The sequence below is a fragment of the Aptenodytes patagonicus genome, chromosome W (assembly GCF_965638725.1).
Source record: "Aptenodytes patagonicus chromosome W, bAptPat1.pri.cur, whole genome shotgun sequence".
Taxonomy (NCBI): domain Eukaryota; kingdom Metazoa; phylum Chordata; class Aves; order Sphenisciformes; family Spheniscidae; genus Aptenodytes; species Aptenodytes patagonicus.
This window is the reverse complement of record NC_134981.1, coordinates 26696257-26710272: the sequence shown is the minus strand read 5'-3', so window position 1 is coordinate 26710272 and position 14016 is coordinate 26696257. Positions and strand designations below refer to the sequence as shown.

The 14016-nt window shown below is 45.8% G+C and overlaps 1 protein-coding gene across 1 annotated transcript in view; it reads left to right on the top strand.

Annotated features, from left to right (window-relative positions):
* Window positions 1-14016, top strand: part of LOC143172212 (PDZ domain-containing protein 2-like) — a 111680-nt gene that overhangs the window by 88713 nt on the left and 8951 nt on the right. The window contains 8 exon segments of the mRNA XM_076361452.1: window positions 4717-5209; window positions 5211-5291; window positions 5293-6463; window positions 6466-6726; window positions 6728-7832; window positions 7835-8249; window positions 8955-9072; window positions 12530-12631. Coding sequence (XP_076217567.1) covers window positions 4717-5209; window positions 5211-5291; window positions 5293-6463; window positions 6466-6726; window positions 6728-7832; window positions 7835-8249; window positions 8955-9072; window positions 12530-12631 — 3746 coding nt within the window.

Below are 14016 nucleotides of genomic sequence, written 5' to 3'. Positions count from 1 at the left end.
CGGAGTTGACTAGCCAATTCATCCACTGTTTGTTCCTCTCCATCTTTCCAGGTCATCACTGCCAATGAATTGGCGTATGACGATGGTGCGCTCCTTATAAACATCCGCCACATGGGTCGTGTGCACTTGACTGCATCTGGATCTTTGGATAGCTGTTCATTGCTCAGGTCACCATAAATCACCTCCAGCACAGCTAATTCTCTCAGAAACTGGATACCCTTCTCCACAGTGGTCCGCTTGCCTGGGCGACATATGACATCTTCCTTGAAGGGTGTCCTGGTTTCGGCAGGGATAGAGTTAATTTCCTTCCTAGTAGCTGGTGTAGTGCTGTGTTTTGGATTTAGCATGAGAATAATGTTGATAACACACTGATGTTTTAGTTGTTGCTAAGTAGTGCTTACACTAGTCAAGGACTTTTCAGTTTCCCATGCTCTACCGACTGAGAAGGCTGGAGGTGCACAAGTAGCTGGGAGGGGGCACAGCCAAACTGGCCAAAGGGACATTCCATACCATGTGACGTCATGCTCAGTACATAAACTGGGGAAAGCTGGTCGGGGGGGCCGCTGCTCGGGGACTGGCTGGGCATCGGTCGGCGGGTGGTGAGCAATTGCACTGTGCATCACTTGTTTTGTGTATTATTATTATTATCATCATATTATTATTATTATCATTTTATTTCAGTTATTAAACTGTTTTTTATCTCAACCCACAAGTTTTTTCTCACTTGTGCTCTTCCAATTCTCTCCCCCATCCCACCGGGGTGGGGGGGAGTGAGCGAGCGGCTGCATGGTGCTTAGTTGCCGACCGAGACTAAACCACGACAAAGGGATACCTTTCCTTCACGCTTGACAAGAGTCGCCTCCAAAGGCTGAGGACTCGTGTCCCTTTTCCAATCGCTTTGTCAATGCCCCCTTCCCTGGAAAGGGATCCCAGCCGCTTGGCTTCTTTACCCTCTAATTCCAGGCTACTGGCCCCATTATCCCAGCATCGGAGCAGCCAGGTGACAATATGCTCGCCTGGACGACGGCTGAAATCTTTTCGTATATCTCGCAGCTCACTCAGGGATAGAGATCGGGTGGTTACTGCCCCTTTCATGAATTCTTCCTCTTCTTCCTCCCCGAGCAGTTGCCGGCCCTCCTCTTCCTGTTCTCGTGATGGCCCTTCTCCAGGGTAGTCTGCCTCATCCACTTCTTCCTCTGGCTCCCTTTTAGAAGAAGTTTCTTCCTCCCTTACTAAACGAGCCGACTTCCGCTTCCAAGATTTCTTCTTGTGTACAGGGGCGACTGATACCAGCACAGGTTGGCTTTTTGGTTTAGCCACAGGGTGTGTCGCCAGGGTCTGAGTGGCCGCAGGGCCTGTTGCCGGGGTTGGAGTGGCCGCAGGGCCTGTCGCCGGGGTCGGAGTGGCCGCACGGCGTGTTGCTGGGGTTGGAGTGGCCGCACGGCGTGTCACTGGGGTCGGAGTGGCCGCAGGGTGTGTCGCCTGGGTCTGAGTGGCCGCAGGGCGTGTCGTTTTACCATCAGAGCCAGAGACCTTCTCTTCCCTTTGAGGGTACTGAATGGTGTTGAACAGGGCTCGGTAGGCATGGGCCAGGCCCCAGCACGTTGCCATGATCTGCATCTCTCTGGAGTTGCCAGGGTGACAGCATAATTTGTCTAAATGTTCTACTAACTTTTGAGGATTCTACACTTGCTCAGGGCTGAAGTTCCAAAACACTGGGGGTGCCCATTGGCCTAGGTACTTGCCCATGCTATCCCACACACCCTGCCACTCATAACTACCCAGCCTTGGGGCAGATCTCTGGATGATATTCTTAAATTGCTTATTAACCCTAGAGAAAACCAAAACAATATTCCCAAGAAGTACCAATAGAAGTATCTGAACTACCCAAGGATGTTCAAGATACTGAAAAGTTACTGTAATGAAGGAGGAAACATCATAGAAGAAGGTAGTGACACTGCCATTCTGTATTTCCTCCGTAAAAAAACTCTCAGAAAAGTTACTGCAATTGCTAGTTGTCTCCACGAAGTGGTATCCGTAGTACAGTAATGGCTTCATTGCAAAATTCAGATACCAAATTAAGCCCAAGGTCAATGTTTTAAAAATAAACCTCCCAAGCGGAATATCACCAATCACTGCAGACCACAGCAAACTGCAAAAACCAACACCAATCTTTAACATGTACAGCAAAAAAACGAGCACCATGCAGATTAGACAAATCAATATCGAGAACAGAGAAACCAACATTGTGACCCACAACTATTAACAGATATAAATTCCTTAATACACTCCAGTTAATCTGTTATTATCTCAAACCCTTCGGGCCCCACGTTGGGCGCCAAAAAGGACTGTTGTGATTTAACCTCAGTCGGCAACTGAGTACCACACAGCCACTTGCTCACTCCTCCCACCCTCCCCCACAGTGGGATGGGGGAGAGAATTGGAAGAGCACAAGTGAGAAAAACTCGTGGGTTGAGATAAAAACAGTTTAATAATTGAAATAAAATGATAATAGCAATAATAATAATAATGTAGTAATAATAATAATGATAATACACAAAGCAAGTGATGCACAGTGCAATTGCTCACCACCCGCCGACCGATGCCCAGCCAGTCCCCGAGCAGCGGCCCCCCCGACCAGCTTTCCCCAGTTTATGTACTGAGCATGACGTCACATGGTATGGAATGTCCCTTTGGCCAGTTTGGCTGTGCCCCCTCCCAGCTTCTTTTGCACCTGCAGCCTTCTCAGTCGGTAGAGCATGGGAAGCTGAAAAGTCCTTGGCTAGTGTAAGCATTACCTAGCAACAACTAAAACATCGGTGCATTATCAACTTTGTTCTCCTCCTAAATCCAAAGCACAGCACTGTACCAGCTACTAGAAAGGAAATTAACTCTATCCCTGCTGAAACCAGGACACCCTCCTGCCAGCATTTGCAGAGGTCTGAGTCATTTCACGCAGACCTGGAGCTAACTTGGCAGCGACCCTGTCCTGACAACCCGTTTTACTGCTGTGCCTGTTCAGTAAATATACTGACCCTTTATAATCACATCGGTCTCTTTTAAAAGCTGAAGTTTAAATAGTGTTTTTGTGAATGGAAATTAAGATAATAAAACCCTTTTTTCTTTCTTTCCCTTTCATGCATCAGAATTCTCTAATGTGCAGAAAGATGAAACAGAAAAGATAACTAGTATCTTATCAAAATATTTATTTGCATGTTTCTTATGAAAAGTTTTCTAGTTTGAATTGAAACATTTGAAACCTCCTTAGTTTCTGCTCAGGGTTGATTTATGCTGCTACAGCAATATATGCATCCCTACAGACTGTACAAATTACGTCGTGTGGAAATGAGTGTTTGAAAAAGAAAAGCATACTTTTCAAATTCAGGAAGAACATAATAATTTGCTTCGGTTTAGCTTATGATCTTCTTCGTGTATCTATTAATACTTGGGAGCCTAAATTGCTTCTAGATGCTTCAGTTCCAGTTGTTGTTTAAGGAATTCCTGGCTTGGCAGAGTGTCCTGTTCTTGTTTCCTTAGATTGCTGTGGCTTTTGCAGAATAATAGCATTAGGGTAGGGGCACATTGGCACTCCTTTATCAGGCAACTCTTCTGCTTTCCTCTTTTCCTCGTCCTGCCCCACTGGCAGAGAAGAGGGTGTCTTCAGTATGTGATCCAGAACGCTGAAGCAGGGCAGTACTTCAGATTCTAACCTGGCTGCTTCAAATTGCTCTTCTGAGATGTCTTCCCCTTTGTCGACTCCAGGAGGAACCTGCACTTCTTAACATGGTGTCCTGGTCCACATGGGTACCTAAGTTAAGTGGTGTAGATAATTCTGCAGGTTTGTGCAAGGATTAGAGAGACGTGCTGGCATGTTTGAATAAGCAGGAAAGGATGATGACTCTGTGATACACCCCTCCTTCTCCATGCACTTTCTGGGCCTCATCTGGTAGTAACTGGCCTCTGGAAAGCAACTTGAATGGGGATGAGCATCCCAGAAGCAGTGTAGAAAGGTGCAAGCAGATGCTTTGGGTGAAGTGCTGAAAATTGAAGAGCTGGAGAAATGGGTGAGCTGGAATGTGTTGGAGTGCAGCAGTGACAGGGAGCTCAGTGTGTTGCCCAAGAGTGGGTTAAACATTTATTGTAAGCGAGGAAAGGTCTGTGCCAGAAATCCTGTAAAGCCCATATGCTTAATGTGTGTATAACATCACCCATGCGTGTCACATTAAACACCTGCAGAAGTGCTGAGAGGATCAGAGTCAAGTTATTTATGCACAGCTCATCACTGTGTTATTTATGCACCTTTGCTATGCCAGGGCTTTGTGTACTCTCTGCAATCTATTGGAGACATCTTAGATCAAACAAGCAATGAGAAATGGTACTGCTCGGCCTGACTTACTGCACACTGACACTTTGGTAGTTGGCTGCTTGACTGCTGAAATTTCAAAGATGAGAATTAAACAGATCATGACTACTCACCCTGGATGAGTGGATTGCTCCCTCCTGTGTGCTACTCAAATACATGGGGTTACGATTAATTTGAGTTGTTGTAAACATCATTACAGAAGAGGAGGAGTGCAGAGCAAAAAGAAAACATGTTGTCTGAATATGTGGGTGTCTATTTTTGTAATAAAACCTAGTGTTTTGTGTATCACTTCCCATATCTGACAGGATTTTGCTTTTTTTATTTTATTTTATTTTATTTTTATCATGATGTAGCTGTCAGCAGATTTACAAACCTCATCCTGTCGCCAGGGGTAGACAGTCAAAATCAGGCCAATGTCAAGAGCATCCTCGCAACTGAGGAAGAACCAAGTGCTGGGAAACGAGGAGCAGGCTTGCAAAATGCTGGTGGCAGTTGTGCGGTGGAGAGAACACCACTGCCACCTGATGCCACGAGCAAAGATGTGCAAAGAAGTACCATGAAAAGCAGCCGCGCCGAGGACAGCGCTGCCATCCCTGTCACTGATATCGATGACTTGCTCAGCCAAATGGGTGCTCCCGAGAGCAGGGCTTCGCACACTCCATCACGAGCAGAAAGCCTCCTCCAAGATGAGTACACCACGATGTGCTGCTGTGGGACTGACGAAGGCTGTCCCGGTTCTGAGCCACAGCCAGTGAAGGAGGAGCTGCTCGAAAAAACTATGAATTGTGCAGCAAATGCACGGTGGGTTTTGGGACTGTCTGTGTTGGACTCCATTAACACAGGCAAACTTTACTGTGAATAAAAACTCTTTAAATAACTATTCTAGGAATTTTAGCAGTTTAAGTGAGGATGAGTTGCCTACAGCAAACTCTGGAAGGTAAGAGAAGTGACCTGTTTCCAAAGTCTGTGTATGGGACTGCGGAGGATTCTCACTCGGATGCAGAGTCTGTCATGGAAACCTTTGATAGTGCTAGTGATATGTTGCTTGGGCCGTGTGATGCTGCTAATGCCCCTGCAGTCTGTACTGTAATGGAGTCGGATGAGGAGCAAATTGAGATCTGTTGCATGAACAATGAGCCGCAAAAGCCCGCACATGAGCAGCATCTCACATCTGCGACAAGCTCATCCTCTCTGTCCCCACTGCACCCTTATGGCAGCAAAGTTTTGCAAACTGAGGGCTGTGCAATGTGTGGGTCACTGGAGACGAGCATCAACAAACTAGGCTTGGAAGATCATGGTGGTCCCACTCCATGTCTCTCACAGTGTTCAGATATGTCCTCTGCATCCTTGTGTTCTCCTTCCTCAGTTTTCCTGCCAGAAAAAGACATCCTAAAGAATTCAGTCAGTATCCCTGAAGTTTACTCTTTCTGTAACAATGGTGCCTTAAGTACAGAAGAACAGATGGATTTGGGGAACAGTAACAGACATATGAAATGCTGTGAATCCATCGAAGAGGAAGGGACTCTGCACTGCAAAAAGATAAGCTTTTGTTCTGCTAGAAATGTCAATGGCTTGGAGAACAACTTGCTTGAGAAAGAAGGATATCATGATGAACAGAGATCCAAATCTGAAAGCGAAATGGTGGTTGATGACTGTAATCATGCTGTTAGTTATTGCTTAGTGAAGAAAGAAACCAACAGTTTGTTCAACTTGTCTAAAATAGACAGCAATCATGTGAATGCATCGTCAACAAGAGCAATATCACTCAGGTCTCCCTTTCCCACTAGATCTAAAGATCCAAAGGCTAATACAACTCATGACTTGCCAGGGAAAAATGAGAAAATTAACTCTGTGACTTCAGGAAGGACTTCAAATGGAAAAGTCCAAAGCTCAGGCACAAATCACTGCAAAGGAGCTGCAGTACCGCACAGCCCATCTTCACAGAAAAAATCCTGTCAGGAGCCTAAGAGAACAGCACAAAAAAGAATAATGGAAACCCTTTTAAATAACCAGAAGGCCAAAGCAGGACCAAAGCTAAAAGGCTTCACCATAAAAAGCAAAGCAAAGGCAAATTCGGATTCTTCTGGCATTAATCCTACCAAAAAGTCAGTGGGGCTGATCAGAAAAGGACTTCTGTTTCCCCACAGCTGTCCCCCAAACTCCTGGGGAAGAAAACACCGTTGTCCCATAACTCACCTACAAACCCAGATCCTGGCAAGAGCATTTCAGCAGCCTCAAGGACTCTGAATTCAGAGCTAGAAAATAAACCATCTCTGGACATTTCTGAAGATTCATTTCTGCCTCTCCTGAATGGTACCGGCAGCCCGACAGAGAGTGGTGAAATTAAATGTGGTGGCTGTGGGGAGGGAGCTAACAGACCTGCAGCAGGTGTGGGGAAAGCCAAAAGAAAAGCAAGTTTCCATGCAGCCTGCAGTGTGTCAGGGTAAGGGTGTTAAGATAGATGATTTCAGAGCCAGAGACAGTCAGTCCAAAGTCACTTCATCTCCTCAGGGGATGCAAATAGTTGAATATGTAAAAGGGAGGACTGAGAACCCTGGAGCAGGCCTGAACGTGATCAAGAGCATCTGTAGTGCAGATGACCTTAGGCAATTAGATCTGCAAAACGTAGGACCATCTGTTGGAGGTTCCTCTTCATTGAGATCCCCCGCAGTTCAGCAGGAGCAGCTGGAAGGGCAGGAGATTCAGCACACTTTCATTGAGGTGAAGCTTTCCTCCTCTGCCTCTTCCTCACCAGTGTCGTTTTTGCAGTTGCCATTGCTGGAGAAAACAGAAGAGGCGAATGCAGAAGTGCCTTGGCTGGCTGAGGAGATGGGGACCATGCAGTATTTCTCGAAAGCAGATACCGATGGAGACAAAAATCTCTATGGCTTGTCAAAACCTGTGATGAGGACTTACTCGATGCCAGCCCAGTTATCAGGTCTCTTGAGGGAGGACTGCCATGTTGCAGAGGTTCATCTCGTGTAAGGCCCACAGGGCCACGCCACAGAGGAGAAATACTCCCAGGCAGCAACAGGGATGTTAAAGATGGTCCATCTCAACCTGCCAAATGGCCAGAGCAAGAAGGAGCAGGTGTATGCCTCCAAAAATGACACATCCCCCTCAGCCAGTGACATCAGCTGCCCCGCTGCCGATAAGCTGAGGCGCTTCAGGAGGAATTGCTACTATGAGCTGAACTGGCCACATGAACCTACCTCATTCTCCTCCGTCAAACAAAGGATCAAATCCTTTGAAAACCTGGCAAATTTTGACTGGCCCATCGTGAAGGCCATTGATATACATTCGGCTGCGAGGTCCTCCCTCGCCAGGAGGTTGTGTGGTGGGATGGCTGCCGCAGCCAGCCCCGCTGAGATGCTGTGGGCCTTGCGGCACAGCTTGAGCTCCTATGGCAGCAGCCCAAGCCTGGCTGATGACGTGGCCAAGTCGCCCGCCAGCACGGAGCCGATGCGTGTGGCAAGGGGGAAGGAAAGCTCCAGAGGAGTGAGGAGGGTGGCACTGGGGCAGACCCGTCCGCCTTTCCCCCCTCGGCCTCACAGGCACGCCGCAGCCGGGGCCTGGGGTGGCTGCCGCTGCCCCACTCCAGGCTGCGGGAGCTGAGGGCCCTCAGCATGCCCAACCTGGACAAGCTGTGCAGAGAGGGCTTCAAAACAGAACTGGAAATCACACCCTGGAGAGCCCTTGGCTCGTCCTCCCAGAGCAACGTAGCCCCGCTGGCTCGCTGCAGCCCCACTGAAGCGGGTGGGATGGGGATGGATGCTGGCAGCCCTAAGGACAGTGGCTCGGGGACGCCAGGGTCCACTTCGGACGACAATGTGCCCCATGGTGGCTCTCCAGATGGGGAGCGCTCAGAAAACAGCTGGTCTGTCAGGTTGGTGTCGGCTTTGCTACCGCTGTTTCGTTTTCATCCCCACGAGCCTCTCCTGAGGCGAAGCTTCCCCATTGCCCCAGGCCTGCACCAAAGCGCATTTCAGCTTTGGCCCTGGCCCCCATTTCCCTCACGATTCAGGGTGCTGTTCTTTGTGCTCTTTTGATCTCTCAGAACTGCTGTGCTGCTGTCTGGTGGTGGCCACGCCACGTTTCATCCCACGTATGGGATGAAACACTTTATCCTGGCAGGGCCGGGCTCTTTTTCTGTGTCCCCTCTAGCTGTTTTCAGTTGGTTTTTGGCCATGTTATGGCACAGCAGCCGCTGCCTCCTGCCCGTCCTGGAGGGGAGGCTGTGCAGCGCTGGCTGCCAGCGCAGCTTGGAGTGACAAATGAGCTTGTTGTCCTGCCAGAAGCAGTCCTCAGAAGTAGCTGTCTCCTTGTTTTTGTTAATGTCTGTTGATAAAATCATTGGGAAAGGAGGAGGGGAACAGAACAGGGACTGATTTTCAGAGTTATTCTTAAATTGTCTTCTCTGCCCCTTCCCATTCTCCCAGCATATGCCATTTCTTACCTGTTTTCAAAATTTCTGTTAATGAGCTGGCCCTTCATCGCTTACCCTAGTACAAATTATACTGTATACCTGAAACATATCTCTACACAGTCTAGAAAGATAAAGCTGTCTTTTATATTTTTCTATTCATTTTAGCTTGGATCAGCTGCTTGTCTCAAGCCTGGACCAGCAAAAATTGCAATCTGTTTTGTCAGCAGTAGTACCAAAATGTGATGTTGCTGCTATGCTCCAAGAAGTCAAAGCACAAGCAAAGGTAAAAACCAGAAGATAAAACTAAATTATTGGTGGTATTTTTAAAGATTTTCTTAATGGTGGATAAATTTTCTTCCAGACAATTTCAGAGCTCCTCCAGTAGTCCTGCGGTAGGTTACAGTTGATGGTAGTTTTACTTCTGCTGGTTTTTGAATGCCTGCTATAAACCCATAATATATTTGAGTGGCCTTTGTATAAGAAAGGGTATTGTTTGTCCAGTGCAAAAGCAGTTTTGAGCCACAATAAATAGACCTATTTTAAGTGGAGAAGTATGTCTCCATTTCAGTCATTTTACAGCTGAGAAACTCCTGGGTTTGCCAATAATTGCACATCAGAATTTAACTTTCCACCAACCATCTGGGTCAGATCCACTTTCTCTATCACGCAGGGGAAGCTCTGCTCCTCTCTGTGCCTGGAAGCACCCGCTTTTTGCTAGAAGCTGAGATCATGGAAATTGAATTTATCTTGTTTAATGCTGAACTGGTGGCTTGCAATGCCAGAAAGTGGCTGCTAGAGGGTTTGTAAGAGACTCCTGTGCCCTTTTTGCTCTCTTCTGTGGAAACTGGTTATTGCATTAAGATAACCTGCTTAATTATTTAGGTGTTTAAAGAAGGCCACCAAAGTGAAATGATTGCCAGAACATTACTTCCCTGTTTGCAGTGTTTGTGTTTTTGGGATATGTCCACACCCTTTTTAAATCAGAACAGAAGTTAATAAAATAATGACAGCACTGGAGGGGAAACTGCCATCTGGTCTGCATAACTGCTGGCTGAACTGTATTTAGAGCGTTCCTGAGTCTTATTCACAAAGGTTGCTATTTCAAACATAGAATGGGCTGGGGGGGAACAGGACCTCCCCAAAATACCCAGCTTTACCTCCTTCCAGGGACAGCGTAGCTAAAGCTTGCAAGTCCCAAGAGCTTCATGAGCCAAGAGGGTTTGGTAGGTTTACTGAAAAAATTAGGATTGGATTGTACTTTTGGCCGAAAGTAATTAAGTGTTCTTTAAAGTATTTTGCATGAGGTCTTGGAGAGATTAGTTATTTATGCCACTTTTCAAAGTATGAGAACTCAAATATTTATAAATAACTCAATGCTTTTTGGAATGCACCCCTTGTCTGCATGGTTTCTTATCCATATTTAAGCCCAGTATGGCACATAGGCTGGAAAATTTTATGCTAGTCAAATGCTGGATTTAAATGTACAATAGGACAGTTCTTCATAGTTATGCAATTGCTGAAAAATGAGATGGACTGCCTGATTCGGACTGAGAGCTTCCCCGGGAAGAATTTGTCATCATCTTTTGCTCTGAACAGTGCTAAATTTACTGCTAGCATTTAATAAGTGTTACTAATATATAAAAAAATATATATACAGGCATTTTATTGTTTAAATCTCTATGACCAATGATCTTCAGCTAACAGGCTGAAGAGAGGCTAAAGATTTGAGCTCTTTCATGTTGTGTTTCTCATTTCTTCTAGGCAAGTTCCTTAGAAATTTTGAGAGAATAACTTGCCTATGTACTGCAAGGAGTTAATTTGCGTTAACCTGCCTCAAAGACATGTTAGGCAGTTATTGTAGTGACGTTTCTCAAAGCCCAGCGGATAGCCGTCATCACTGGAGGCCTTGTGCATCCACTGTGTGGCCAAGTAAAGCAATAAGCATCCATAGCCAGGTGTCTGTGCCCCATAGTACACGTGCTGGCTGAGGACAGCATTGAGAGCTCGGAAGGGAGGAAATGCACGACCTCAGCAATGGGAAGCCAGGGTTCAGACTGTGTTGCTGACTGGCCCAGGACGTGTGGTCCTTGCACAACCCTCTAACATCTGAGCCTCTGATATTTTTATTTTTTTCTTCCCCAGTGTAAGAAAATTAAGTTGTGGTAGCAAGGGTTGGAAAGAACCTGACCTCTTAAACAAAAAGGGTTGCTTTAGTACCTAACAGTCAAAGATATGAGTATGTTTCTGTTACCCTCACTGCACTTTGAAGGTGGCTAGCCTAGATATTTAACTGACTTTATTATTTCTAGCCTAACATAAAGCTGTTCTCACTTGAGTACAGGTGAGAAGGGTCTTGACAGCTACAAAAGACTGTGGCCTAAGATGTTCAGCCCTGACTGCTCCTCTCTCCTTGAGCACTGATGGATCAGTGATGTGGAGCAGGGTGGCATCAGTTTCTGACATTGGCTCTGTGCTTTGCAGGGATGCCTCTAATGCAAAAAACTCTTCCAGGGCCACTATTTGGCAAACACACACACACAGAGGCCAAGAATTTGACTATTGTTTCACCAAACAGCGATAATAATCTGTGGTTCCCTGTGCCTTTTGAAACGAAATTAAAAGGCATACGCTGAGTTAAAATGTTGAGTTTAGTGAACTAAATATGTCATTTAATGCTAAATAGATTAAGAGGTTGGTTTCTAATGATGTGCCATTAATTTTAGTGTTGGCAGTTTCTGGAAATGACTGATGTTGGATGGGATCCTGGGGAAAAGCTGAGACCTGCTTTCTACTCCCCACTTCTGATGCTCTGCCCCACAGACGTTTACTATCCCCTTGCTCCACCAGATGCCTGCTTATAGTCCCCCTTACACCGCAAAATGTGGTCTCTGTAACAGTGTCTGGTTTGTCCTAATAACCGTTCAGAAGACGGCACCAAGCTTGCTGGACAGGACTGCTTCTCTCTCATGGCAAATTCTGTATTTTGGCAGCAGCCCATTACTTCAAAGAAATTAGCTTTACGCCTTCATTCTGGTCTGGAGCCAAGTTCAGCCCTGGTGCAGACCTGCACCAGTCCCTTTCCTGTGCTGGATGCTCCCGTTTCCATAACAGCACAGCTTAGTCCCATTTGGATTACTAGCAGGCTCATTACTTTCATCTCCCAAGTGAAACAGTTTTTCCTGCTGTCCCATCTAACCTTCCCAAGCTTCAATTTGTAGTTACTGCCCCTTGCATGATTGTCCAGCACTGCTGAGAAGAGGTTGATGTAACTGCCCTCCATTACATCTTTGTAACTGCCTTTCAAGAGGAAGGAGAAATGGGATAAAAAGGTGTTAGCAATTCCCTGGAAAGTACAGTGCTTGCTCCAGAAAGGTGTATGGGAACTATTCAGTTTTGACTGCAAAATGTCCAGCAACGCAAAGTTGATTACAGCCTGTGAAAATTAGGCTGCCCAAGGTTTAATACCCTTCTGCTATCCTAATTTTGACTTTGCTTTCTAGCCTTGGACTGACTGAAGAAATCTTTGCTGTCACCTGAGTTCTCCTATACGGCTGCTACTCATCTGTAGCATGAACAGAAATGCATTTTACGTCTCACTTTTAATTCCTTGAGTTGCTTTTTTTCACCTGCCATAATCTGAGGGTACTGGGAATTTGTCATTTTTGCGGGAACTTGGTCTTGATCTTTGGTTTTGTTTTTCTCCTCCTTTACCTTCTCTTCCACCCCCATTTTTCTGCTAGGGCAAAGAAGACGCATAACTTGTAGTCTTCTGCAAAGAAGAAGGAGCTGGCCTGGGATTTAGTGTTGCTGGAGGAATAGATCTGGAACAGAAATCAGTCACAGTAAGTGATGGCTGCAAGTAATTTTGTTTTTTGCAAAGCTCACTTTAAAGCAGGCTGGTGATTAGATCAAGCGCTTGTTTATCAAGACTCACTGCAAGTCATTCACAGTCATAAAACAGCGTCTCTTGGAAGTGACTGCATACCATCTGCTACTGAAATCAAAGGGTGTCTGGGAAGCATAATTTTTATTATTGGAGATGGATGCCAATTATGTTTTCAGTCTCTAAAAGTCTGTGTCCTGGTTTCGGCAGGGATAGAGTTAATTTCCTTCCTAGTAGCTGGTACAGTGCTGTGTTTTGGATTTAGGAGGAGAACAAAGTTGATAATGCACCGATGTTTTAGTTGTTGCTAAGTAATGCTTACACTAGTCAAGGACTTTTCAGCTCCCCATGCTCTACCGACTGAGAAGGCTGCAGGTGCAAAAGAAGCTGGGAGGGGGGCACAGCCAAACTGGCCAAAGAAACATTCCATACCACGTGATGTCATGCTCAGTACATAAACTGGGGAAAGCTGGTCGGGGGGGCCGCTGCTCGGGGACTGGCTGGGCATCGGTCAGTGGGTGGTGAGCAATTGCACTGTGCATCACTTGCTTTGTGTATTATTATTATTATTACTACATTATTATTATTGCTATTATCATTTTATTTCAATTATTAAACTGTTTTTATCTCAACCCACGAGTTTTTCTCACTTGTGCTCTTCCAATTCTCTCCCCCATCCCACCGTGGGGGAGGGTGGGAGGAGTGAGCAAGTGGCTGTGTGGTACTCAGTTGCCGACTGAGGTTAAATCACAACAGTCCTTTTTGGCGCCCAACGTGGGGCCCGAAGGGTTTGAGATAATAACAGATTAACTGGAGTGTATTAAGGAATTTATATCTGTTAATAGTTGTGGGTCACAATGTTGGTTTCTCTGTTCTCGATATTGATTTGTCTAATCTGCATGGTGCTCGTTTTTTTGCTGTACATGTTAAAGATTGGTGTTGGTTTTTGCAGTTTGCTGTGGTCTGCAGTGATTGGTGATATTCCGCTTGGGAGGTTTATTTTTAAAACATTGACCTTGGGCTTAATTTGGTATCTGAATTTTGCAATGAAGCCATTACTGTACTACGGATACCACTTCGTGGAGACAACTAGCAATTGCAGTAACTTTTCTGAGAGTTTTTTTACGGAGGAAATACAGAATGGCAGTGTCACTACCTTCTTCTATGATGTTTCCTCCTTCATTACAGTAACTTTTCAGTATCTTGAACATCCTTGGGTAGTTCAGATACTTCTATTGGTACTTCTTGGGAATATTGTTTTGGTTTTCTCTAGGGTTAATAAGCAATTTAAGAATATCATCCAGAGATCTGCCCCAAGGCTGGGTAGTTATGAGTGGCAGGGTG